This window comes from Silurus meridionalis, chromosome 2, assembly GCF_014805685.1.
Source record: "Silurus meridionalis isolate SWU-2019-XX chromosome 2, ASM1480568v1, whole genome shotgun sequence".
In the NCBI taxonomy this organism is placed as follows: Eukaryota; Metazoa; Chordata; class Actinopteri; order Siluriformes; family Siluridae; genus Silurus; species Silurus meridionalis.
Window position 1 is genome coordinate 19,109,556 of NC_060885.1, and position 27,654 is coordinate 19,137,209.

A 27,654-nucleotide genomic window follows, 5' to 3' on the forward strand; every position below is an offset into this window, starting at 1 on the left:
CAGGGTACTTGGTTCAATCTTGAGTTAGGTTTAAATAATTGTTTGTAATCCAAGCTTGCTCCAAGTTCTCCAGTTTCCTTCTATCATTTAAAAGTGCTGGTAGGGGTGTCGGTCACACTATAAGTGTATTTGAAAGTGTGGATATCTGTGCATGATTACTTGTGGCGGGTTGGTGTCTCATTCCACTATTTTCAAACCAGTGACAAAACATTGCACCCACAATGTCCCAATTTCCTCAATACTATTCAACAAGAGCAAAGGCTGCTGACTCCATCTTAAGTCCTCAGCACTCTGAGTGTCCCCACTATTTATTTAACAGTTCCACAATTGCTAGTTAAGGATGTGGTCTGTACTCACAAATACAACCCTGTACATTAAATGGTGCTCAAATTCAGCCCGATCAGAGCAATTAGTAATTGCAAAGTAAAGTACTGTAGATCACTTTGGAAGTAGTTAAAAGCATATTTAGGATCTGAGGTTGCACTTTTTGTGGCTGAATGCAAGTCAACAAACAAATTCTGACATGCATCAAAGGGCTCAGCTAACAAAAACCCTATTAAAACTCCATCAAATCATCACTAGCTCATTTTGACTGTTCAGTAAGTTTAGTTAGATGTTTTGGTTGCTTTTTCCTGCCTTTAAAAAGGTGCATTAGTATACAGGCTGTGAAGGAGCAAGTTATTGGTTGCATTTATGCATTGAATGTGTCTTCTAAAATTTTTAATCTGAACAAGCAGAATTGTAGAATAGTAGACCTACTGATGCTGAGGAAAGCGGAACGTACAAGATCATAAATTAAATGAATGAACTAGGTGAATGAACCTGGATCTGCTGACTCACTGATGTGGCCTAGCCTGAGATATGCATATGGTTTGTTCAGTTTGTCACCCAATCAACAAAAGGAGTGAGAGGAAAAAACTGTGCATTTGAAAGGTGTGTAGTGCTAAAACAGGTCAAGTGTTGCTCTGCATCTGTTCATCCCATGATCTTTTATTCAAAAATGTGTAACAGTGACTGATGCCATTTTTTTTTTAATCGCTGTAGCACTGAATATTATTTTGCATACATATATGAGAATGGTATGTTTATAAATTACCTCGTTTGTGACCACGCTCTCAAAACTATCCTGCACTGACTGAAATGTCTATCTTGAAATAAAACTTACAAGACCTGGACATGCATAAATGTATTACGTCTTAATACTAAAACGTATCTTATGAAAAGTTGGTGTTTTACATGAATGTATTGTATAAATTGAAACTATGATTTAAAATTGTACTCACAACACACAAACACACACACATAAATATATATAGATATATATATATATATATATATATCTATATATATATATATATATATATATATATATATATATATATATATATATATATAGATAGATAGATAGATAGATAGATAGATAGATAGATAGATAGATAGATAGATAGATAGATAGATAGATAAAAACTTTACTAGTGCCACCTACTGGTGTAATAATGTAACACACGAAATGTCACCCTTGGTAAACAGAAATAAAAGATTGAAGTTAAAAGGGTGGATCAGATCGAGTTTGACATATTCTCCTTGTATCCGTGTGGGTTTAGTTCAGGTTCAGCCATATATTCTTTCTTACCAAAACATGCACACATATCGACTGGCTGAATTAAAGTCATAATAGATGTGAATGGTGTATTAACTATAGGTGTCTTCTATGCTTTCTGATAGACTCGTTCATGCAGTTCATGCTATCGAGTCAGTGACATTTTAGACATGATATGACGAAAGCGTTTCACAAAGTCACAGATTGACTGAGCCCACAGAGACTCGACTAAATGATGAGCTATTCATACGCGACCCGTTCGTTTTGTTCCACTAGGCTTTCCGTACTTCCCCACGGTCACGTGGTGCAAACAACACATACTGCCGCGAAAATCGGCTCTTTCGCGCGGGTTCGTGTTGAGTCTTTAGAGCAGGAGATCCACCGGATTATTTGCTTTTTATTTACAGAGTGAAATTAATAATGTTCTGTGAAAAGGCAGTCGAGCTTGTAAGAGAACTCCACCGGATGACTGATGGCCAGTTGCCTGCTTTTAACGTATGTACAGAATCTCCTTTCTGCTCTCTGTATTGTACATGAAGCTGTTTATCATCACTCTCAGCTGCAGCACTAATCACATGGGGACTGCTCACATCTGCTGACCTGCTCACATCTACTGACCCGCTCTCATCTACTGACCCGCTCTCATCTACTGAAGTGCTCCCATCTACTGAAGTGCTCTCATCTACTGACCTGCTCTCATCTACTGACCTGCTCATCTACTCACCCGCTCACATCTACTCACCTGTTCACATCTACTGACCTGCTATCATCTACTGACCCGCTCACATCCACTGACCTGCTCTCATCCACTGACCTGCTCTCATCCACTGACCTGCTCTCATCTACTCACCTGCTCTCATCTACTCACCTGCTCTCATCTACTCACCTCCTCACATCTACTCACCTCCTCACATCTACTGACCTCACAGCTGCAGTATGCGGTCTAACGTTCACTTCCACGACTTTATACAGTTTCCGGGAATGTGACCAGTCTTTTTTTTTAGTTTGCCTACTTATCTAACGTACTAAACGTTTGTGCTCTGAAAAAAAGAGCACACAAGCATTTGATTTGCGTAGCAAAAGAGTTCCCAAATACTGTAACATACACAACATGGAAGCAAAGACGGTTGTTGTGCAGTTACGCATTTTCTCTTTTCTGCTTTTTGCCACTTATTATTCCTTATGTAATTTAAGAGATATTGGTTAGTGCTGAACATGTCGCCTGTACTTGTTCGCAGTTTGATTTAGGTGAAGCTGACAGTCACAAACTTTTCCTAATTTCTTAGTACAAATCTTGATGATGCCACCTGTGAGCTAGGAGTCCAAGAGTACAATTGGCCTTGCTCTCAGGAAGGGAGGGGTATCATCCATTTATCTCATTAATCCAATCCATCTTGTCCATTCTTCCATCTATCTTCACTGTCTAAACACAGTAACAATATCCAGTCATGGGTGCCTATAAGCCCAAACTTGTTGGAGATAAACAGTGTATGACAGATAATTGTGAGCAAAAGTAAGTCAGTCAGGCTTTACACACTGGTGTCAGGTTGAACAAACCTTCTCTTTCAGTTCATGTAATCAGCCCTAATGTAAGTTGGAGCTCTAAGTTCAGGACAGTGACAAAGTTAGGAACACTGAATGTGATTTACCATTTAGGACGGTCCTGGACAAGGTAACCATGTGGAATCAACTGTGCTTTAAGCTTGTCTCAATGCACATTTAATCAATTCAAGGGTTGTGTCTCAACAGGAGGACGGTATCCGGCAAGTGCTTGAAGAAATGAAAGCTTTATACGAGCAAAACCAAAGTGATGTGTAAGATTTTTGACCAATTTATTTTTTGTTCTCTCCAACAAACATTTTCTCATTATATAAAATAGCATCCCAGTCAAAATTGTACCTGAATTTTGCTTTTCCCCCAAAGGAATGAAGCAAAGACAGAGGGCAAATCTGAACTAATACCAACCATCAAGTTTCGTCACTGCTGTTTGTTGAGGAACCAGCGGTGTATTGCAGGCTACCTGTGCGTCATCTGCTTTTACATCCTGTATCTCCAGACTCATGATTTGACCTCACCTACTTCTCCTGTTTCCACAGTTACGACCGGCTCCTGCGAATTCGCGCTCTCAGATGGGAGTATGGAAGTGTGTTGCCCACAACAATTCGCTTCCACATGTGTGCAGAGGAGGTGTGGTTCATTTTTAAATGCTAGTAATATCAGCGATGAATCGGAATGCCTCCTTAACTTATTAATCCTACATACGTTAACTTGCAGGTCCCTAGCTGTAGTACTGGTCTCCTCTGTCCTATACATATGTTAATCAAGTAATTAACAGTACTTCCGGAGCTCGTATTTACAGCAAGGAAACACACACACAGTGTATTCCAGGACCTGGTTTGGAAACTGGCTTGTTAACTCATTAGATGAACATTGATCACTTCAACTGAGCTCAGAGGAATTAAAAAAAAGAGGAAACCGAGTTAAATGATTCCCACATAGAAGTGTGTTAAATTAGTACTTGCCAAATGTATGTTCAGATTCATTATGACCAGCGGTGGGCAATACAAATGTGCAAGAAGCAATGACAATTGACCAAAAAACTGTTTAACCTGAGCAGGGATGGCTCGCCTGGCAAACGTGTTTTCGGGTAATGCCTCTCTTCCCCTCATTGTTGAATTTTATCCTTGCATCCAATGAGAGAGGAGCGAAAACTTAAGCTGCAAGCAAAAGACAAGGAAGCACGAATAAAGCAATGTGGAACCCCCTGGGTTTGTTCCCGATTTTCCTTTTTTGAACTTTATATAATTGCTTTTTCCGAATCATCTTTTTAGTTGGAGTGGTTTAATCAGTACAAGAAGTCGTTGGCCACATACATGAGGTCTCTTGGAGGAGACGAGGGTTTGGACATAACACAAGACATAAAACCCCCCAAGAGCTTGTACATTGAGGTGAGTTACGAATCAAATCAATGAGAAATAGGACTGCACAAACTAGTCCTATAATAAATTATTAATTGCTGCACGCTTTTCAGGTGCGCTGCCTGAAAGATCATGGGGAGTTTGAGATCGATGATGGGACAGTTATTCTCTTGAAGAAGAATAGCCAGGTATTAGATTACTGTTACCTCTGTTCATTTAGATCAATTATGTGTTTCCCCATTGCATTCACCCAGAGCTCTTTCATCTTTGCAGCATTTTCTGCCCCGATGGAAGTGTGAGCAGTTGATTCGCCAGGGAGTACTCGAGCACGTCATTTCCTAATGTCACATACCATCAAGCTGCTTTTGATTAAAGCGAGCTTTTGGAGTTACTCGCTTTAATTATCCATTGTGTCAAGTAGTTGTATCTGTGGCAATAATTCATATCATTTCTAAAATCACTGATCACGTGTGCTGCTGCAGGAAATTCTACTGTCAAACTGATTCATGTATATTTCATCTGCTTAACACTGCAGCATGTCTTAAGCAGTACTGTGTTTTTTTTTTTTAATGAATTCAGTGAATGTAATACAATTGTATTTGAAGAAGAATCAATAAAATTACAGCTTTTGCAAGACAATTTATGGGCATCACAGTGGATTGTACAGTAGTTCATTATGATTGTGCACGTTTAAGGACAAAATGCGTATCAAAGTTGTACATGTGAACAATACTGTGCTCTCGAGTCAATACTTTGGAAGTCGAACAGCTTTCAAACGTTTTCTATATTTATAATATATTTCATATACAGTCCATAAATGAACTAAAAGGAATTTACTATTTGCAAGATGACATTATATATGGCCTGTTCTAGTTCAAACTTCCCCTTAATCTTTTACTTGGACACAATTGTCTCGGAAGAGACATGTTAAAATTTGTCACAAAATTGTCACATTACATACAAACACCATTGTAACACAATAGCAAAACACCCTGTCAATATTATACTGGCGGGTTTAGTTTTAAGAATGGAGGTGGAATTAGCAAGTGTCATACTGGCATTTTCATAATCTTAAGAGTAAACACATTCCCCTCATTTACAGATAATGCATTTAAACTGTAGAAGAAAAAAAAAAAATTGTATTTCACATTTCATTATTCTTAAAGGACATTTGTTGCTCTCACATTCTAAACAGAAAGTGAGGCAGGAGCAATTTTGCGCAGGAGTTTGTTGAGAGCGGTCACCTTCTCCTCCAAAAGGAATGACGACTTCTCTGCACTTTTCTGCCTCTGCTCCGTTATCTGCAGAGCCTTCATGAGCTCAGTGTTCTCTATGTAAAGATCTTTTAGCAGAAGATCCGTTTTTATGTTCCTTGACAGCTAATAAGGAGAAACATTGGACACGAACGTCAGAAATTACCACTACAGCCGTGATGCAACAGCACATAATATAGTATATAATATATAACACATGGACGCACCTGCTCCTTCAGCTGGTTAACCTTCTCCTGTAGCATCAGACGCACTGCTTTTAGCTTGGATTCTACATCATCCATCCTCTCCTGCATGCTTTCAATCAATTTCTCATACTGCTCCTGTTTATATAGAAGAAAAGTAATGGTAATTGCTAATAGCTAATGATCAGAGATAGCAAGAGTACACACAACCTTTCCTCAAGTGGTAGAAGTACAGATACTTTTACCAGACTAGTAAAAGTTGAAGTACTGACTACTTTTAACTTAAGTGAAAAGGTGTAAAGAAGTTTGGGCTCTGGCATGTACTAAAGTAAAACGTAGCCATTGCTACTACCTATTTTATTGCCACGCTGGTAACTGAACATCATATTAATACAGAAGAATTTTAAATGTTATCATCTAATGAATGTATCCAGGCAGAACAAACACCATATAGAACACAAGCAGAGAAAAGAAGAGGAATGTATCTGTTCTCAGTCATGTTTGTCACTGACTCCCTCCGTCTCCTCCACGTTAGCTAGACTTCTTGTTGACTTCTACCTCTCTCATTATTGGCTTCGTAAACTGGCCTACGTCTGTAGTGTGATAACCAGGAAATGATGCACCAGTGGTAAATTGAAAAAGCCGCACTATGACAAGAAATAGATTGACGGGCTGAAAACAGCATGTAATGAGAAGAAAAAAAATATTGATCATATCACCAAATAGATTAAACATAAAAAGCAAGTCTGGTTTAAAAATGTAAGAATGTTTTGATATTTGTGTAAAAAAGTTATTTCTGGATGCTTCGCCTGAAAGACAAGATTTTTCACTCCCATGACTGGAATTAGGGATTTCGATGCCTTAAGATGTTTGAAGAAACACATATCCACCAAAAGGTTTTTGGTGTATGTGTGTAAGTTGAAGCATGAGGGGTTTTGTGCGTGTTAAATACCTGTTGAAGGTTCAGTTGGGTCCTGGCCTGCTGGGCCTGAGAGTGGAGCTGCACTTCCAGCTGCTGTGTTTTACTCTCCTGCTCAGCCAGCTGAGTGTGCAGGTCAGAAATCTGTTCCCGGGTATTGAGGCCAATCTGTTCCTGTAACTGCTGTACCTCACGAACATGCTGTGCCTGGCTCAGTGATAGAGTAGTGTTTGCCCTCAAAGCCTGTGGAAGGAAAAAGCATTTTAGTTTGAATTAATACAAGTAAATTACTTAGTGAGTGAGTGAGGAAAAGAAGAAAGAAAAAAGAAAGGAAGAAAAAAGTGGAAAGGTAAGCTTCTAAATTGATTTTACTCTTTTAGTAAACATTATGTATTTTTGTCTTTTTATCATTTAAAAGCAATTGTTCTTGCCTGAGCTTTTCTTCTAACAAAACTGTGAATAAAGTTAAAGTTATGCAATTCATCAAGGACTTCCTTACCTGCTCTTCTGCCTCCTGCTTGGTGGTCTCTAGCTCAGCCTGTTTGTTTCGTAGAGTGATGTATTCATGCTTTATCCTCTGTAGCTCTAAATCCTGAGCGTGTAACTTAGACTCTGAATCTTTTAACTACAAAGAAATAAAACCAACGCACATTACACGTCCTTAATGGTATGTACATTTAGTTAAATTCAGCTTCATCGCCTCAACAAAAAAAAAATCCAGTGGTGGACAGTACAATAGCCACGCTTACATTCGCACAGTCATTCCGATTAAAATTAGATTCGGTGAACTCTCGGTTTACCGCATTAACATAGCAGAATTTTATAGAAAGGTTTATCAGAGTACAATTTCATTCGGTTTGGGAATTTTTATTACGATTGAGCTGTTTATATGGAGTATTTTCATTCGGACTGGACTTTTGAACCAATTACAATGCTCCATGTAAATGCACCTAATACAAATTTAATTCATTACTCTACTTAAAGCTTTTTCACATCTGTACTTTACCTTCACTACATTTCAAGTCAAATATCTTTTTACTCAACTATATTTTGTGAAATCAGTCTTTTCTTTCTATTTATGAGTGGATAACTGGTAAAGCATGTAGCAAGCCACCAATCAGGGTAGAGCATGAGCTCTGTTTTGAACTTGTTTTGATTTCCTCTTGGAGGTATCTACTGTAGCACCAACATACATTTCAGCTTCAGTTCAACAGAACATTTTGAGACACAAAACTCTAAGCCTAACTTGCCACAACACCCATGGCATTATTTGCACAATTTTTTTACATAACTTAAAAAGAAGGTTTTGGGTTTATGATCATTTTAATAGATATTCATCAGTGTTTGACTTATTAATATCATTCTATTAATAAATTAAATGTTACTCTTAGCACGCCAGAGTCTTTCACATAAACTGAGTTGGTTAGGCACAGAGTCTTTTGACAAAAATTATCATAGGAACATAATAGTCATAATAATTCATTGTATTTTGAATACTTCAGCACATTTAAAGGCAAATACTGTTGTACTTTTACTCAAGTGAAAGTTTTAAAAAAGGAGCACATATTTTGACGGGAGTAATATTTTACCCAGTGTATCTCTACTTTAACTCAACTACAAGGTTTGTGTACTTCATCCACTATGCACATGTCAGATGTAGTTGACCAACCTTGTCCAGAAGCTCTTGGTACTGTGTTTGTACATTCCTTAGATTTTCCTGTAGAGCGCTGGCTGCGGTCTCTTCCTGCATCCTACAAACAAATTGCATTTGTTCTTTCTCCTTAACAAATTCGTGCATCCTTGTTTCAATCTTCAGAACCTGTGCAAGAAAAGCAGTACAATAATGATTATAGAGAATAAAGAATATACCACTAAAGACCTAGATTAAGTTCCCACCTTGTTTTGAGATTCCTTCAAAAGCATGCATTGTGTGGACATGTCCTGTATGTGCGCCTCCTTTTCTTTGCACATTGAATGAATCCGAGTTTGAAGCTGTGCTGACTGGCCTTCAAGAGTATTAATACACTCCTGAAGTTTTTCAAGCTGGTATGGGAACATTGTTTGTTTTAATACAAATTCATGGAGGACAATTTTGAAAGCAAGAAATCATGACAAGCCTTCCCACCTTTATGTTTCTTTCTTTTGCTTCTTTCAACAAGCTGTCGTTGACCTGGAGAAGTGATTGGTTTTTCAGGGTTAGGCTTGTCAGGACAGACTCAACCTCTGTTAAGTGTTGAAGCTATCAAGCACAACGCATAAAAGAGCAAATATTACATGTACAGCTTATTATGTGTATAAATCGATTGCGTTTCATTCACATAGAGTAACAGAAAAAGCAGAAACATCAAATACAAAATATAATTCCATTATATTTAGTCCAGTTCATTTCAAATACCTTGTCTTTAGCCTCGTTTAGCTCACACTCTAACAGATTCTTTTCATCCTGCTTGCTTGCTTGTAGCTGTACCTTCTCTTTCTCTAGATGTCTGTTTGTCTCTTGGAGCTGTTTGATGAAAATTGATGTCTCTGCTTGTTCTTGAGATACCTGGGTAAGCTTTTCGGTCAACATCTGCACTGTGCCTTGGTCAGACTGGAGGCGAGAATTTAACTCTGCGTTCTCATTGCTGAGGTGCAAGTTTCGTACACTTAATTCCAACACCTCTTCACGAACCTTGGAGTTCTGTTGAGGGCACAGCTGAATGAGCATTGATTTCCCACAAATAATTGTGTTTATATTAGTAATAAAAGAATCTCGCCTTGCCTCTTTATGCAACCTCTCCCCTTCTTCCTGAATTTTTATATACTCTTTATCCATCTTCTCAAGTTTCTTCCTGAAAGAAAAATTCTATATTCATAACATATATTTATGCAGTTACACAAATCTGCTGCAAACCTCAATTTCCATTCAAATGAAAAAAGAGGCATCCACTAAGTCATGTACAATAAATAAAGCCTAAATGAGAAAGGAAGGAATGGAAAAATTATGTAGTACTGAACAGTGCTTATTGCAATGCAAACCGAATTGAGAAGCAAGTCATTTAATCTTCTGCTTTGTAGATACAGTTCCTCTCAAAAGGATCCATTATGTATACAGTAGATTAAGTAGAAAAACACCACATCATAAAGTCAGAAATTAAATGATGGTGAAGCAAAATCTAAAAAGATAATTTTGTTCAGAGTTTATTATTGTTCACATTGTTTAATATAAAGAGCGTAATTTGTATTAAATGTTTTCGCTTCTGGATAGACCATCATCTAATGAATAGAATAAAAAAATAAAAAAAAAAGGAAGATTATACCTCTTTTTGTTGACCTCCTCCTCCAACCTCATTACATCTTGGTGTAGAACAGCCAACCTGTCTTTCAGTGCACTGTTCTCAGAATGAACCTCATCAAGCTTGGCTCTAAAAGTAGGATGAAAACATTTCAGATATTTGGTATAAGGTCCTGTTTTGAGTAATTCATCTAAAGATTATAAAAAACACACAAATTTAAGAACAATCAGAAAAGATTAGTTGTGAGATGATGCGGCACTGCACATTTTGCCTAAAATGTGTTATTTGTCATTCACATAAAATGAAAACATGCAGCAATTCAACAGTAATGCGGCAGTTAGTAAAATGCAAGTCGAATGCGGACTCTTGTTATAGATTAATGGAAGATTAATGCAAATGTGAAGGGTTAAATGGAATTTCATTCCATGAACGCAATCCAGAGTGAGAAGTGCCCTTGCAACTACATCACTGGAACCTTCGCCTCCATGTTGTAGAAGCAAAAAAAAAAACAATCAATCACGATCAGGCTACATCACTGTCATCTACTGGGCCGAACGTGACAAACCTGTGTGGACTTGATGGGTCCATCACTGTTTCCAGAGCAATGACCAGTCTCTCCATCTCTAGTAACTGCCCCTTCATCTGGCTCTTCTCCTTCTCAAATGCTTCCTTCACTTGCTGAACATCTGCCTGGGAGTTCATCAGAGACTGCTGAAGCTGATTAATGGTGTTTTCTGCCTCTTCTCTCATGGAACACATGTCCTTTTCCTTGTCCTCTAAATGCTGGGTCAAAAGTTGTACTTCATCTGAGAGGTGGTTGACATTTTGAAACATTTCAGTCTTTTGGTGTACCTCATTCCAGAGCAAGCCTATCTCGTTGGATTTGGCATCCAACTGATTCCTGAGTTCTAATAATTGTTTGTCCCTGAGCTGTAATTCTACCTTAATATTCACAAGCTCTTCTGTAATCTTGGTTGATTCAGTTTCCATTTCAACAATCTGTGATGAGAGTTGGTCTGACAGATTTCTGTAACTGGAGTTCTCTTGCAGAAGGTGACTCTTCTCTTCTTGTTCCAAGTTTAGTAGGGTTTGGAGTCGAGTAGCCGTGGCTTTCTCCAGGCTTAAAGAATCCTGTAAGTTTTGTACTACATCATTCAACTGATCCCAGTCCTCAGAGAGATTCTGAAACTTTGCCTGAAGGTCCTTCACGACATTGCCTTGACTGCTCAGTTCCTCCGTAAGTCTCTCTCTGTCCATCTCCACCAATTTTAATTCAGAAGCCTGTCTGGTCAAGTCTTCATCTCTGCTTTTTAATGCCTCATGGGTCTTTTCCAAGTTGGTTTGAAGTTCAACAAGTTGCATCTCTTCCTCCTCAAAGTGTGTTTGTTGCTGGGCAAGTGCCATGGACAGATGATTGCAATTCCCTTGCATTCTTTGCTTTTCCTTTTGTACCATCTCCAATTCTATTTTCATGCAGTCCCATTCCTCTTTAAACTGATGAAGCTTATCAAGAAGCTCTTCTTCTCTCTTTTGGTCCTCCACAATTCTCTGTTCAAGCTGAGACACCTTGCCAAGAAGTACATCCTCTTTGGTTTTCTCCACTTTTTGTTGAGAAAGCTTTCTTTCAAGTTCAAAATTAAGTTTGCGCTCTAGCTGAGAAACTTTGCCGAGAAGCTTTTGCTCTCTCTCCGTTTTAATGTCCATCTCCCTCTCTTTGGCATTAAGTTCTGAGGTCAGACTCTGAATAAGGGCATCTTGGGCCTGCATTGACATTGTGTTGTCCTCTACTTGAACACACATCTCCTCCAGCTTCTCCTCCAACTGCCTCTGCAGCACGAGGGATTCCTCCTGTGCTTTACATTGTAGCTCAGCCTGATCTTGCATCTTGTAAATACACTCTCTTAGCTGCCGAGCCTCTTCCTGGTGCTTTTCCTCCAGTTTCTTCCTTTCCTGAGCTGCACTGCTGCAGATCTGAGCCTGCTCCTCCCCTAAGCGAGCTGCACCGTGAAGGCGCTCTATGCGCACTTTCTGCTCAAGCTCCTTCACTCTAGCCTCCCATGCACCCATTTCCCTGCAGTGTTGCTCGGTCTGTTCCTGCAGCTGAACTTGCTCACCATGCAGCTGATGCAGCAAACTTTGCAGGGTCTCGCTGAACTGAGCCTTGCTTTGTGATATTTGTTTCTCCAGCTCCTCCCTGGTACAGAGGAAGGGGCTAACTTTTTATATTGTTTATGTAAATCTGTCATGGTGGAACTGCCATGGATACCAGTAAGGAAATAGATTAAAAAATGTAAATACAAATACAATTTCTAAAGTGGGGAAAGCATGCATAATGTAGATGATTTATTTAAAAAAAGAAACCTGTGAAAACATCTGATAAGTAACTGAACACATCTATTGAGAACAGTGAAATAAGGCAGAATTTTCTAGAATCTAGTAAGGAACCACCTGAGAGCTGAGATATAAATATAGTGGGGGAAATAATTATTTGATCCCCTGCTGATTTTGTAAATTTACCCCTTTACAAAAACAATTTTTTATGGTAGGTTTAACAAAAAATAAAATAATTAATATTACATACATAAATTAATTTGTATTTGATTGAGTGAAAAGTATTTGTATTACACCCAAATTAGTCATGTCCCTTTAAGAAAGAACTCTGACTACCACCTCACTGTGTATAAAATACACCTGTCACAGAATCAACCTCTTCCATTCAAACCTCTCCACCACCATGGGCAAGACCAATGAGCTGTCAAAAGACGCCAGGAACGAGATTGTAGACCTGCTCAAGGCTGGAATGGGCTACAGGACCATCAGCAAGAAGCTTAATGAGAAAAAGACCATTGTTGGTGCGATAGAAGGAGAAAACCTTCTGCTTTGGGGCTGTTTCTCTGCTAAGGGTACAGGAAGACTTTACCACATTAATGGGGTCATGCACTGTAGAATCTTGGAAAAGAACCTCCTGATCTCAGCCAGAACACTGAGGATGGGTTGTGGATGGGTCTTCCAGCATAATTATGACCAAAAACATACAGCCAAGGCAAAAATCTGATGGTCTTATAGCCCATTCCAGCCATGTGCGGGTCTACAATCTTGTCCCTGACATCCTTTGACAGCTCTTTGATCATTATATTTTGTCGCTCTCTGTTAAAATAAACCTACATGGTATTATACATTTTGAAAGGCCTCATTTGTATAGCCAAAAAAATGTCACCTTTTTATCCAAATTGAATGTTAGGCCCATTTTTGGAGAAAAGGTTATTTTATTAAAATGTAGCGTTCATACTGTTATTGTGTTTAGTATTTAAGATGCTGTTGTTAAATACACTAAAATGGTAAAAATAAAAATAAAAAAAACTAAATAATTTATATATATATATATATATATATATATTTATTTATTTATTACACACACACACACACACACACACACACACACACACACCCATATTATATATATATACACATATACATAAAAGAGAGAGAGAGAGGGAGAGAGAGAGATTAAAATAGATAGTTCACATGTATACTTAAAGGTTTGATTGTGGCCTGGAGAAATTAGTTTTTTTCCCCTCCCCAAAAAGATTGTTATTGTATCATTTCTATCCATTTTGCACTGTGCAACTAAATTATAATTCAATAGCTCGTTTAAATAACTTGTTTCCTTAAAATCACCTACAGATTCTACAAAACATATGAAAAAATTAAAAAACCCACCTAACAAGCAGTACTTCCTGGTCCATTTTCAGCTTCAGCTCTGCCTCCAGCTGGTCCTTCTCGGCACTGAGGCGATGCACAATATTACTAATCTCACGGGCATAGTTCTGCTCCAGTTCTGCTTGCTCGCGCTGAACCCGTCGCTCCTGTTCAGGTCCCCAAGCCATGACCTCATTCTTAATCTTTAGTTCCCCTTCCAACCTCTGTGTACTATGGCGTAGCTGCTCAAGCTGTTGCGCTGCAAGAGCTTTCTGCTCCTCGAGTTCACTAATTTCCATTTTGAAGCTCTGGGCAATCTCCTTACGCTCAATCTCCATGTTCTGCTTCATTAGCTCTATGGTGCGTTCATAGAAGTTTACCTGCAAAGCATAATAAGTTACTCTTTGTGGAATATTCAGCACAAGAACAAATAGTTAATAGGTTCTTCTCCTTGCTTCAGCTACAGGCATGTTTTTATTTTTATAAAGCAAGTTTAAAAAACATTTAAAAGAATTGTAGCTGTAATTGTTGTTTACCTTGGTCTCCAACTGTATCCTCAGATCTTGAATCTCTTGTTCATATCTTTCCTTGAGTTGCTCCATTGCCAGCTCTGTCTCAATGCTCACAACAGGGGCTAGACTTTCTAATGAACCTAATGCTGACAAAATATGAAAGTCAGCATACTCAATCTCCCATCTTTGTTTAATAAAACTCATGTCATTTCCAAAATAGCTTACCATTCTTGTTCATGCATTTCTTGGTTTTGGGAGAAGAGCATCTTTTTATTTCAGGGTCATCTAGAAGGCAAATAGATAAGCAGTTTTGAAATAATTGTTTCTCCCTGGCCAAAATAGAATTTTTCTTACAAATCTTGAAAGCACAAACTTTTTTCAATAAAATTTACCAGAATCAGACTCAGTGGTTAGTGCTCTGCGGCTAGACAAGGTTTGAGTGGAAAGTCTGTCTCTTGATTGTCTGGTTTTCCTTCCTGAACCTTGATTTTTCAGTACTTCCAGCTCAGAGCTCAACTCGTCATTCCTGTCCTGCAGCTCCTGATGCACACATACAGTGTCATTTAGTGGCATAGAAACATAGCATGTACACAGAGTGAAACCAACCAAAGCTAAATGCTAAAAAAGTGCTCACATATATATGTATTAATATATTTATTGCTACTAAAACACAATTTTTTACTAGTGTGTATCCATGCATGTCCAAGGCATTTAAACTTATAACATTTTCTGCCCTTGTAATGTGAAGATTCAAATGGTCAAACAAGCTGCTACAAATAAGTATGCTTTTTGAAAAGCATACATTAGCATGCAAATGTCACACAAAAATAGGCTCACCCTGCACTGCAGTTCATACTCCTTTATGATCCCTGAGAGATGCTCTTCTCGACTTATCAGTCCTGCATGGTTGGGATCTAAACCACCATACTGTCATCACAGCAAACACAATTGTATTACAAGTCACAACAACTTGAATTGTTAACTACTGACAAATGAAACATGGTCAAACATCTGAGAAAAAACAGACAAAATTGCTGACCTTGTCATGTAGAACATGATCTAGATCCTTCTTTAGTTTAGAGATGGTGCTTTCAGCTTCGGTCAGCTTCCCTTTCAGGGCACAGTTCTCCTCCACTAGACGACTGCTCTCCTATAAAGTCAGATTGCCAAATGCTTAACTTGACACCACACCACACAGAAATGTACACCACCAGTGATCAGCTCTAAGTGAAAGATGCCGGAATGGTATGTAACGAGACAGAAAAAGAATAAGGACAACACAAAAGCAACTAGAGAAATACAGCCAAATTACTTCATATTTAAAAAAATAAGGTCTTTCTGCAAACTTATTGAATTACAGAGCAAACGTGGCTATTATATCTTATTACCTTAATGGCAGTAGTGGCTTCTTCCTGCAAATTGGCTTCTAGGCCCTTGAAGAGTTCCACCTCTTCCCTCAGCTTGTCTCGCTCCTTCTCCACCTGCTGAAGTAGCATCTCATTCTCTTGCTCCGTCTCATTTCTCAAGGTACTTAGTTTTTCCCGGAACTCCTGCTCCAAATCCCTAAACCGAGCACAGATCTTGCAATAATTAACCGATTTTAAGCTAACTGCAAAATTAACATGTACAGAAGCAGCTTACTTGATCTTGGATTCATTAAGTGACTCCATGGTGGCATGGCGATCATCGATCTCTCTGACCAGCTGGAGATTACGACGTTCTGCCAGTTCCAAATGGGCTTTGGCTTTCTCCCTCTCTTGACAGGCCTGATTTGCCAGTGCTCTTAATAATGGACATATACAAGAAACATCCCATCAGGAAATCACACAATACCAAAAAAACCTTTAATAACAAGCAGACCTTAACTTTCATCATCATAATATACCGTTCTATGAAGACAATGTAGCGGACACCTCATAAAAATCTTATGCACTAAATAGCCAAAAGTAAATGGAGACATGACCAATCACGCCTGTATATTTGCTTTTTGAAGATTCAATTCCATATTCGGTGGCCCTTTTATTTTTTACTAACCTTAATTTTTCTTGGAAGATTTTTCACTAGATTTTAAAAAGCATGGCTGTGGGTATTTGCCCATTCAAGCAAAAGAGCATTAATAAAGTAAGTATACAAGAAGATGATGACGACATTCTAATTCATCCAGAATGTTTTGCGTGAATTTGAGGTCAGGAAAGTCAGAGATCTGCCAAACTACCTTAGCATACTGACTTCACAGGCACATTATTATGATGGATTATGATAGAACCTTTTAGTTTCACCGAATGAAAGTTTTGGTCTTTCACTTATGTTGCCACAGTTTGGTGAAGCCTCACATATGGGTAGCAGATCCACATAATAGACGAGAGACGAGTAATAATAAACAGATGTGAATATGAAAATAAAAAATAAAAAAAACTTACTGAAGGAAGTGGATTTCATCCTTGTAAGAGATGAGTGCAGCCTGGTGGATGCCATTGCCACTGACCAGCAGCTCATTGTCAAGGGCAAGTGTGAGATCAGTCAGGCTCAATCGATCTTCCAAAGAGAAATCCAAAGTCTACATGGGGATTTAACAAAGTTATAGGCTGGAATTATTTTCTCAATGCAAAAGGTTTTGACGTTTTGACCACATTGCAATAATTGTAGTCATCAATACAAATTGTAACCTAATAGTACATTTGACTTTAAATCAAAATCAGATTTTATTTATCACACACACATACAGAGTACAACATGCAGTGAAATGCTTTGTACGACTGTCCAACATTCAAGCATAAAAAAGGAATAGAATTTAAGGATAAAAAAAAGTAGATAAATAAAAAGTATAAACTATATAGATGTATAGAAAATATATGTATATACATAAATGAGTATGGCAGATAATGGAAGTACATATTAAAGTAATTTAGTGATTGCAGTATAGTGTGGTATAAACATTTTACACTTAAAATATTTACTACAAAAATAAAATATCTTAAGAAATTGTGTTTTATCAGTATCATGCAAGCATACATCAACCATGAGACAGGCCTAATGGTTGATGCTAATACAAAATGTTAAGTATGCTATTGGTTTAATACAATACGATTTTCTTTTTTTAAACTCAAAAACACATACAAAAAAAATATATCCAGACATATAACCTGAAGGATATCTCTGCTGTTACAAATTCCTTCCTCAGTCCAAAAGGTAATGAGACTCTCAGGACTAGTGCAGCCCGAGCCATCATCCAACCTAGAGAGAAGTCGCTGTCCCACTGTGGCGGAAAGCAACGAGGGTGAGGTGGAGCGCAGAATTCGCTCCTCAAGATCCTGAGAGATCACAGGTAATGACATTATACACAGCACAGTTCTACTGGTTCTCCTCAAGACAGATAAGTAAAAGAAAAACACAAATACAAAACATTTTAGCGTCTAATCAGTCCCATGCTTTCACGAGGCACTGGCTAATAATCAACTGAGAGCCTTACAAATATGAATTACTTTGTTTCACATAGCAGTAATAATCTAAAGCATGCTGGAGTTGTGAGCTGTAAGCTCTTTAAAACGGCTTGGCCTACTTTTTGAACAAATTAAAAACAATCATATTACACCTAAACCTGGAATACATTTTGCAATTTTTATATAATTTTCTACTTTCCTTTTTTAATTTCATAATGGAGTACTTATAAATGTGCATTTATAGGCTTTAAAAAAAAGAATGTGCTTTTAAAATTATCTCAGAGTGAAAAACCATCACTTGATAATGGTTTTATATAATGTCTGTATTATCAGAATCACCTCAGGAAAGTCCAGAGTGCTGTCACTGAAAGATTCATAATTGTCTTGAATGTCCCATGTTAGTAAATTCAGCCCAGATACCATCCTGGAAGTGCAATACATTGTGCTCATGCTCCACATGACTGTGGTTGCAGAAATCCACTCTTTGTTATAGTCAGAAGGCTACAATCCAGAGAAAGCTCCACCTTCCCTGTTAACTTAATTACTTCCAGCATCTGCTGGCCACAGTTATTTGGCCTGGTAATGGAGCCTTAAAACATTCCTGTTAGGCACAGGTAAGTATTTAGCTGCCTAGGTTTTCTGCCTGTTTGAAAATAAATCTAATCGACTAAAACCATATTAATAATACATACTTTGGTGTTTTAATGAAAGCCTTTAAATCCTTCAAAGAGCAAGTTAAAGTAAATGAAAAAGCCTCGGCCACCGTCAGCATGTGAATACAGTCCCCAGATTTATAAATGTAGGATATTGTGTACATTTATATTACTTAACATAGGCTTTTGAAGGTTGGTTGTAAGCATACTGACCTGTGAGAAAGAGCAGCGGGCAATGAGACGGGCAGGGGTGGATGCAGCTTTGGGTTCAGGCAAATCTCCATGTATAAACAAACCGCTCTGGAATTCGGTAAGGCTCACTTTCCCATCCTGGTCTTTATCCAGTTTTCTAAAGAGACTGTCTAGCTCCTGTGTACAGACATAAGGGTTAAACTCGGCCCAAAAAAAAAAAAGGTTAAATAAGATTAAATAAAACGTATTAAAGCATTTGTCATTCTGATCTGCTTTACTGTTATTGAAACAGTCATTGCCAGTTTCCAACCACTAGCTAGCTCTTCCTTAATCTTTCACCACTACTAATCACCATACCATGGGTAAACATACTTGGGGGAATGCACCAACTGTGATTCTTTGTACTGTATATACAAGCTAAAAGAAGCCTGGCATTGGCTCATGTAACTCGAAACAACAGGGGAATTCCAGTCTGCCTATCCACATGAAGTGTGATTCTCTTATAGATTATGTGCTTGGAATTGTTCTTGTACACTCGATTTTGACACGCCAGAGCAAGACCTTTAATAAATAACTGACAGGAATGTAATTGCTCCAAACATTGTGTGTGACATGAAAAATGTTGGCTTAAGTCTCCACTTGAGGTATTTTAAACGAAGGGGTAGATTCTGCTTCTCCACAAAAGTGAATCTTTACCAAATGAAGGTGTGGACTGGCTGAAAATTTCCCCCAAAACACAGTGGAAAGAGTGCACACAAACACTTTATATTATGATATAACAAAATCCTATTTTGAGCCTGACAGATTATGCATCATTCATACTGTATCAACAAAGTGCAACTCCTTTACTATCACTAGTGGCTGTGCCAGTCACCATATTTTAAGTTGCTTTGTTCTTTTTTGTGTCTGTACCTCAAATTGTAGATCCTTGAGGCCGATGTGGTTACATACTAGTGACAACTCTTGCTTGTTCAGCGAGCCTCCAGTTCCAACTCCGAGCTCCTTCCAAACCGCTCTCACCTGCCCATCTGTTATATCCTGGCATGGACTACTGGAGTGCTTCCGATTTCCTGAGCTGTCTGGCTTCCAACGCTTTAACTGGCCTGAACAAACAAATTGTTTTGAGCACTTAAGAGGATTCTCCAGCTTTTATACATTTTTAGGCAGAGGACTATATGAGTTTTTTTCAGCTACACGTTTATATTGCCTCTAACAGAAATAACTATTAAATAAAAAGGGCTTGATAATTACAGTTGAGTTGTACAAAACTATAAAGTTTCCACAAAAGTTACCTTGTGCCTCAAAATGAAGGGAATTTTGAACGGCACTTTGTTGTTCCCTGCGTGTTTCCTTGTTACTCCCTGTTTCTTCATCAGACTTCAAACTCTGAAATAAAGTTAATAAATACAGCTGATTAAATCATCCATACTGGTAAAGTTAACAGATGCTTCTATGCCATAAAATCCTCATGAATTGATTAAGTTAAGGGAGAGAAAAAAATTGGCCATGGGAAATTCAAAACTGCCAGCATCACTTGTGCTACAGTGAGCAGGAATAACTCTGAGACAGCAGAATACAATGATGTCTCTTGTCTTCTTCGTGCGGTCCCTGTAGATTTACAGTTTCCTTCCTGACTGCTCACTGGAATTAGTGGATTCTGGTCCACATAATGTAGGCTATTCTCTTAACATGTAGAATATTTTACAGTGTCATACATTTTGTGTTAAATATACCCAGTGGTGAACAGTAATTAAGCCATTGTAATTCGTTACTGAACTTAAGTAGTTTTTTGGTGTATCTGTACTTTACTTAAATGTTTCCATTTGGGGAGACTTTAACTTCACTACATTTCAAAGTCAAATATCTTGCTTATTACTTAACTACATTTCGTCGTTCCTTTATTTATGGGTGGATAAAAAAAAAAAGACTGGTAAAATCGGGGTAGAACGTGTGCTCGGTTTTAAACTTGTTTTGATTGGCGCTTGGCAATGGCCCATTTAAGCATAGGCGACATGGGCAGTTGCCCAGGGTGGCATCTTTCAGGGAGGCAGCACAAAGCATTCACACAAAAGAAATCTTTAGATTCTCAGAAAGGAGAGGCGGGGGATCGGGTGACGTCACCACAACCTTCAGGGTTTCCAGTGGGAGAACTGACAAGACCTGGCGTGACGTGACGCCACTTCAGTAAGGACAGCTGAATCCAAATTATATTATGGATGACAAAAAAAAAACCCTGGGCAGCCCAATTCAGAAAAAAATAAAAAATAGGGGGAAAACGTGCAAAAGATAAAGTTGTGTATGCAGCTCTATCACTCCTCTTGTGGATAGTAAAGGCTAATGCTTTTAATGAAATAGGCTAATTTTGACTTTGGGTCATGGCATTGTTCACCCAGGGCGTCATCCAAGCTAGAACCACCTTTGGCGGTTTGTGGGATCTACTTAGCACAAACATATAGTTCAGCTCCCTTTTACTCAAGTAAAAGTACAAAAGTAACTTAAAGGAAGCACTTTTACTGGCATGTATCTTTTACTCAAGTACATGCTTTGTGTACTTCGTCTACCACCATATATATGGTATATTTCATATGGCCAATGTCATATGTGGTTTTTGATCGTTAAAAATTTCTTTGCTGTTCCTCTGGAAAGGTTTAGGTCAGGGGTGGCCAACCCGCGGCTCGCGAGCCGCATGCGGCTCTTACGTTCATATCGATTTTTGTGTGTTTGATTTTTAATGTGCGTGTTCGCTTTGCTTAAGTTCAATACGGTATTTTTAAGACTTAAATGAGCTTGCCCCTACTGGGAAACTTTGCGGTATATCAGACCTTGGCATGAGGCCAATCATAAATTACAGGGATGCACCGAGAATTTTCGGAAATACCTAAATTACCGAAACAACACGGCAGAAACACAATTGTAATGACGCAATAAAAAAGCGCAGCAGCACACGGTTATCTGGATAAGAGCAACATGTCTGCGGTGTGTGGAGAGCGATTTGCAAAACATGCAATGCTGAAATTTTAAGAGGGGGTGTATCTGCAAAGAGTTTCTCCACGTCGGGTTTAATTTATCACCTGAAATCTAAACATCCCGATTGCCATTCTAAATATGAGAAGAACGCGGCGCAGAAAAGTAAAGTCAATCCGAGCATGCACACTCCGTCTGTAGAGGACGTTTTTGAGCAAGAAAGTTTTCCAGTGATGGTGCCGAGGCAAAAGGTATAACATAAAAAATTATGGATTTCAATGCCATTTGAATTGAATTTTCATTTCGGTGCATCCCTAAAATATTATCGTTGGTGTGGCCCTCTGACACAATTCAGGTTTCTTATGTGGCCCCTTGTAAAAATTAATTGCCCACCCCTGCGGTATATTCATCTCATGCACATGCGCATTTGACGAAAATACCGTTTTGAACTCAAGCGAAGTGAACACGCACATTAAAAAAACACACACACAAAGTCTGTGTTTTCTACCCTGAAACACGTGAAATCAAAGCATCTGTTCTGACTGACACACGTGAAAGAATTGCTTCGAGTGGGAACAACAGAATACAAGGCAGATTTGAAGGGAATTGTTTAAGGCAAAGAATGCCAAAAGTCCCACTAAGTAACATGCATAGTAAAAGAAAACCGCTATTGTAAATTATTATATTTTTGTTTGTGGACTTGGTTAAACAGAGTTTGTGTGTGTGTGAGACAGTGCACACAATGTTCATTGTTGAAAATGACTGTCCTGTAGTCTTAGTACTGTAGGAGTCAATTTCTGTCATTATGTTGGTGTGTGACATTTACAATAAATCTGGCTGAGCAGAGGTGTGTGTGTGTGTAAGAGGAAGGGATGGGTGATGTTCATGTGTGCCCATGTGTATGATGTGGCTCTTTGTGGTAACACAGTAAAAAATGTGGCTCTCGGTCTCTGACTGGTTGGCCACCCCTGGTTTAGGGCATGACTTTTGGAGGTCTGGGGCACAGACAGAACACCAATTCATTCCAATGTAATCTAAAGTTTGGGTGAGGTCATGGCTCTGTGCATGCTACTTTTGTTCTTCCACTTCCACTTGGCAACTCATGTCTTTATGGAGCCTGGAGCACAAAGACATGGACAAGCCTGGACTGGACTGAGTCTCTCAGTTCAAATGAGGGGACAATTTAATGCCACCGCACCCGAAGACATCCTATACAATTGTCTATTATTTCTATTACCAACAGAATTATTACATCTACAATCTAATATGTCAGACACTATGGACTAGGACTAATTTACAATTGCTGACAATGTGTGGTTGCACTCTAAACTAAAAAAAAAATATATATATATATATATATATTCTATGAATTTAATTGACATTGATCAACTAATGTACATTTCATTAAGGTCCATAATATCACTTAAGCAGCACCTATTTAAAGGTGTACTACAGCCACTTCTTCAAAGTAAATATACTGCATATGCAACCTCAGTGACAAACAAACACATTGTACACATTGCCACAATACTGTCAATAAACAACAAAATACAACTATAGTTTTACACCTGCAGCTTAATGACCGTGTCACAGCAGTACATACAGGAAACATCCACAGAGCAAATCAATCCAATCACTCCTGACAAACAGAGGTCTCTCTTCAGCTTCCACCAATAAAAAACACATGCAAGCCACATACAATTTTCATCAGCTTGAGGTATTGAACAGCATTACATAACTGTTCACAAACAGTTTTCCAGCAGAGCACAGACTGTTTGGCTCTTCTGTGCCTCATACATAGTATCCTGCTTTCTTCCTTCCCCAATGCAGTCTCTCTATTCAGTCTCACATACACTTTCACTTAACTGTTGCTTTGTAGTAGATTCTACAAAGCTGTACAAATGACAATAAAAGCCTCAACATTACAATAGTGCTGAATTAGAAACTTTGAGCTTACTTACTGCATCATACAAAATACAAATTAAAATGTTATTTGATATAAAAAGCATTATTCTCTTTTTGACATTACAAAATGCGAATATGCGAATAAAAATGCAGTTGCTAAAGAGGATCCTGTTTAGACCATCCGAAAAAATGAACAATACTTAAGTACTTCCAAAGTCTGTTGGCTTCAGTTATTTGGCCTCCTATTAAAGCTGTTTAAACTGTCCTGTTTGGCACCGGTAAATATTTATCCCCACATGTTTTTGACCATGTCTGTATATAGATCTACAATGCCAAAACAGTATTCATACCAGGTCTGTGTTTTAGTTACAATGAATAACTTTTTTTTAAATACTCAGAAGTCACTGAATATGTCTTGGCTACTATCAATGTATTAAAATTGTCTGTGTTTACCTGTAACATAAAATCATACTTACAGCAAATCGTTTTACATGTAACACAGGAAATGCCTTTGAAAGATATATTTACAACTTCACTTATTGACATAACAAGAGTGGTTTCACTAAACATTCCAAAAGATATGAAATCTCTGATTACTGATCCCCTTCCTGCACAGACACTCACAGCAGCTCACAGTCTTTATTCATTTCAAGTTGTACTTATAATTTGGATATAAAGGCATGGAGCTGCTTTTTATTATGGTTAAACAAACGTTTGTCATTTAAAAGATCGTACTGTTTGACGAAATATTGTTTTGCAATCTCTCCTCTTCACCACACTGCAAAGCTAACCATTTCATATAACTCCAAAAAAGCTGCCTAAAAACCCATGTACTCCCTCAGGCTGCTAGAATAGTCTGTGCTGACTGGGTTACATAAAAGTCCTACATATTTCAAAAGTGCAGAGACGGAAAAAGGGAGAAAATTTGGTATGCAAATATGTGTTTCTAAAATCAGCGACGAGCAGTCCTGATTACAGTGTATCACAGACTCACACAAGATGTGTGTCTTCACCCTGGTCTCCACCCAATTCAACCAAACAAGACTTCTAATTTCAACATTTAAAGCCAAATCACTAACAGATAATCATACAGCACTAAAATGACATTGGCTCGAATGTTTTATGAACAACAGGCTACTTGTGTTCTCTGCCAATACAAACTGCAATATGATTGACTTGCGGAACAGTGTGTGTTATGAGAGAGACACCTCTCACTAGGAGAGTGACACTTTTTCTATAAGGCAAGTGGTTTCTAACGACCACTGTTGGGTCAAGCATGTGCCTTAACACCCTTAACAATGCTGGTTTGAGTTTTCCTCCCCCCTTTAAACATTGACATGGATGGATCTCAAACAAAGAGGTGGTTACAGTTAGCTTTTTTCTAGCAAACTCAAACAATACCTTTTGTATTTGAGGAACTGGTAATACGATGCTTCAAAAAGCAAACAGAAAGCAGAGTCTGAGCATGGGAGGAGTTCCATCACACTATTTTTTTTCTCTCAAAAATGAAAACTGACAGAACATAAAATATATCTAGAAGGAAAAAATGAGTAACAAAGAGGCCCCATTTTAACCAGTACTCCTGCACTGCAGAAGGAGAACGAGAAAGTGTATTGAACCGTTCTTTGATCCTGAGCCAACAGTAACACAGAGAGCTGGTGAAGGTGGAGATTGGAGAAAAGGCAGCCACTTGCACATTCCACATTACCACACTTCCTGAGTAGCGAGCAGCTGTGCTCACACTCCCTTAGTGCTGGAGTCAGTGATTCAGGTATGCAGCACTCTAACTCTTCTGTTGAACTACAAACACTTCTAAAAGCAACCTTGAGCATTAGCCAACACAAAAAAACCTCTAAGAATACAACACACTGTCATTTACAAACATACCGAGCTAGAATAAATATTTATGCAGTCTCTGATATGGCACGACTAACATCCTTGAAACCAGACTGACAGTGATACTTCTTACCTCTACACTCTCTAGTGAGGTGGAGCGTCTAAGTTTGGCCCTCCTCACACCAGTAGAGGGGGTCTCATCTTTCTCTGTATCGTCGGTCACCACCGAAGTGGATTTATCAGGTCGTGACCTGCGTCCATATCGTTTGGTCCCCTTCACAAACTTTGGGCTCACCTCCTCTGGGACTGCTCAGAACATTATTGATAAACAACATGAGATTAAAGTCGTACAACAAGAAAAAAAAAAGTTCTCATTTTGACTATAAAAGCAGATATGATGTCAAATAAGCTTAAGAATGTAGATCTGGAATATCTCAGGTAGCTCATCATAGCTTATTTAACACCAGCTGTGTCTGGGAGAAAGCAAACTTGGGGAAATTCTTTCTTTATCTCCAGTTGCACTTGTAATGTGTGATTAGATAGTTGACCAATTGCAGTAAATAAAATAATAATAAAAAACTATTTCAAAGTGCAAAAACAACAGTATAGCCATGATACTACATTGTTGAGTTTTTTGTTTCTTGTTAACTGTTAAACAAATGATCAACTATTTTCTGTGGTAACATTTCTTCCAAGAATTACTACAGAAATGATGATCTAATGACACTGAGCAGCATACAAACAGACACTTTATCACTCCAATTCGGTCTAAAAAAGATGTACCTGGCTCAAGGTAGCTGCTTTCCTCTTCAGATGTAGAAAAGTCTAATGTTCTGGAGAGCACAGCTACAAATCCCTCTTTAAATTCCTCGAAATTGACCTATAATCATAAGACAATCAATGTACTTATCAAATATTTATAGAGATATTGTACATATTATAATTGTAAAGGCTCGATTTATAATCAAAGTTATTATAGCAAACTTTTAGTATAATGAAAGCTGCCCTCGAGCGTTCTGCTTTATGTAAAGATTTTCTCTCTTAAAACACTTAAAATATGTTTGAAGACACAAAAAACGAAACAGAAACATAACCTGTTAGTTAAACATTATATAAGTCTATTATAACACAGTCTGCTGGATTTAAAAGATTAAAATGCAGTCATGCATCAGCACCCTTGCATAATGCTGTGGCCCGAGCAGTATGTCCAGCAGTAGAGGCAGATGGGCATCCAAACTCAGCTTGTGGCACAGCGCAGTAAGCTCTTCTTTATCCAGGTAACCCGTGCCTGTAGTGTCACAACTGTCAAACTCCTCTTTCAGCTGTGTCACGTAACGGTTCTGCTCATCCTCGTCCATTCCACCGCATGCTGTACCTCCTTATCCTAAAGAGAAAGACGTATAAATAAAACAGATTGTGTTTTAACCGAACATTTCTACCTGAACAGTGTATATGAGGACCACAAGCAACAGAAGACAATATAGTTTTAATACTTACACCTAACATAAACATTTGTGAGGACTGACATTACTCACATTAAAAAAAACAATAAATACTATGCATAAACATAAATCTTAGCTTTCCTTCCTTGGGAGCAGCCAAGTGTCCTCACAAGCTTATTTGGTTTCCATAATGATCTAACAGCATGCCTACACACCACGATCAGCTCGACTGAGGAAGCTCCAGAGTGCACAAATCTGCATGTGTATACTGTATTATCAGTGACATTTTTTTGATAGAAAAGTTCAGTGTGTTGGCTCTGTGTTTGCAGTGTACGTGCGCTTCCCAGAATGTACTGCGCGAAGTCGGAACGCTTCACCATGGGAACGAGACTCGACTGTCCCGAAAACAAGGGCTGATCAGCCTGGACCAACTTCTCCGTTTCAGGAGCAACACTTGGTTTCTCAAGCAGCTCGGGGGAAAGAACGTGTGGGCGATCTGGATCCAAAAACTGAAACAGTGAAACATGAGTCCATCTTACCGTTTACACTGTAGCGCGCCGTTACTTTCGGGAAACTCCGTTCTGTTTTCTCCCACCGCATCACCGCACAGCACCGAGAACTACAATAACAAACTTCTCATTTAATCCGCAGGAAAGTGTACAGGACAGTGTTTCAGTTACCGGTAATGAACACAAACATACACACGCTGTACTGAGCAGCTCTCTCCGTTACTAAGTTATTGCTCATTCAGTGATGCTGTGAGTGTAAAGCGCACAGAAAAGGCCTCTCTGCAGCCCCTACCGGCCAGGCGGAGGAACTCTACCCTCTCATGTCCTCATCTAC

The 27,654-nt window shown here is 38.5% G+C and overlaps 2 protein-coding genes and 1 long non-coding RNA gene across 6 annotated transcripts; 2 read left to right on the forward strand and 1 right to left on the reverse strand.

Moving 5' to 3' along the window:
* Positions 1-1,878: 1,878 nt before the first annotated feature.
* On the forward strand, positions 1,879-5,156 carry gins1 (GINS complex subunit 1 (Psf1 homolog)). Its single transcript, XM_046875450.1, has 7 exons — positions 1,879-2,095; positions 3,350-3,414; positions 3,524-3,622; positions 3,697-3,787; positions 4,432-4,548; positions 4,632-4,706; positions 4,792-5,156. The coding sequence occupies exons 1-7, from the start codon at positions 2,021-2,023 to the stop codon at positions 4,858-4,860; spliced, it is 591 nt and encodes a 196-aa protein (XP_046731406.1). The 5' UTR covers positions 1,879-2,020; the 3' UTR covers positions 4,861-5,156.
* Positions 5,145-27,573, reverse strand: ninl (ninein-like). Of its 4 annotated transcripts, none has more exons than XM_046875419.1 (28): positions 27,351-27,573; positions 26,545-26,753; positions 26,153-26,249; positions 25,503-25,675; positions 19,957-20,050; positions 19,577-19,767; positions 18,686-18,841; positions 17,523-17,690; positions 16,800-16,936; positions 16,021-16,161; positions 15,768-15,942; positions 15,419-15,529; positions 15,217-15,306; positions 14,772-14,919; positions 14,605-14,664; positions 14,404-14,519; positions 13,889-14,247; positions 10,734-12,362; positions 10,193-10,297; positions 9,655-9,724; positions 9,289-9,573; positions 9,019-9,132; positions 8,790-8,936; positions 8,563-8,712; positions 7,393-7,518; positions 6,927-7,136; positions 5,999-6,112; positions 5,145-5,897 (listed from the first exon to the last, which is right to left on the reverse strand). In XM_046875419.1, exons 2-28 carry the CDS (start codon positions 26,725-26,727, stop codon positions 5,706-5,708), a joined length of 5,541 nt encoding a protein of 1,846 aa, XP_046731375.1. In that variant the 5' UTR covers positions 26,728-26,753; positions 27,351-27,573; the 3' UTR covers positions 5,145-5,705. The 4 variants fall into 4 exon arrangements, with proteins under 4 accessions (XP_046731375.1, XP_046731366.1, XP_046731392.1 ...); XM_046875410.1 differs by having other exon boundaries at positions 14,404-14,525; XM_046875436.1 differs by lacking the exon at positions 10,734-12,362 and having other exon boundaries at positions 14,404-14,525; positions 27,351-27,570.
* LOC124402424 lies at positions 18,648-19,916 on the forward strand. Its single transcript, XR_006928724.1, has 2 exons — positions 18,648-18,782; positions 19,589-19,916. It is a non-coding gene; the product is annotated as an uncharacterized LOC124402424 (long non-coding RNA).
* Positions 27,574-27,654: the final 81 nt, after the last annotated feature.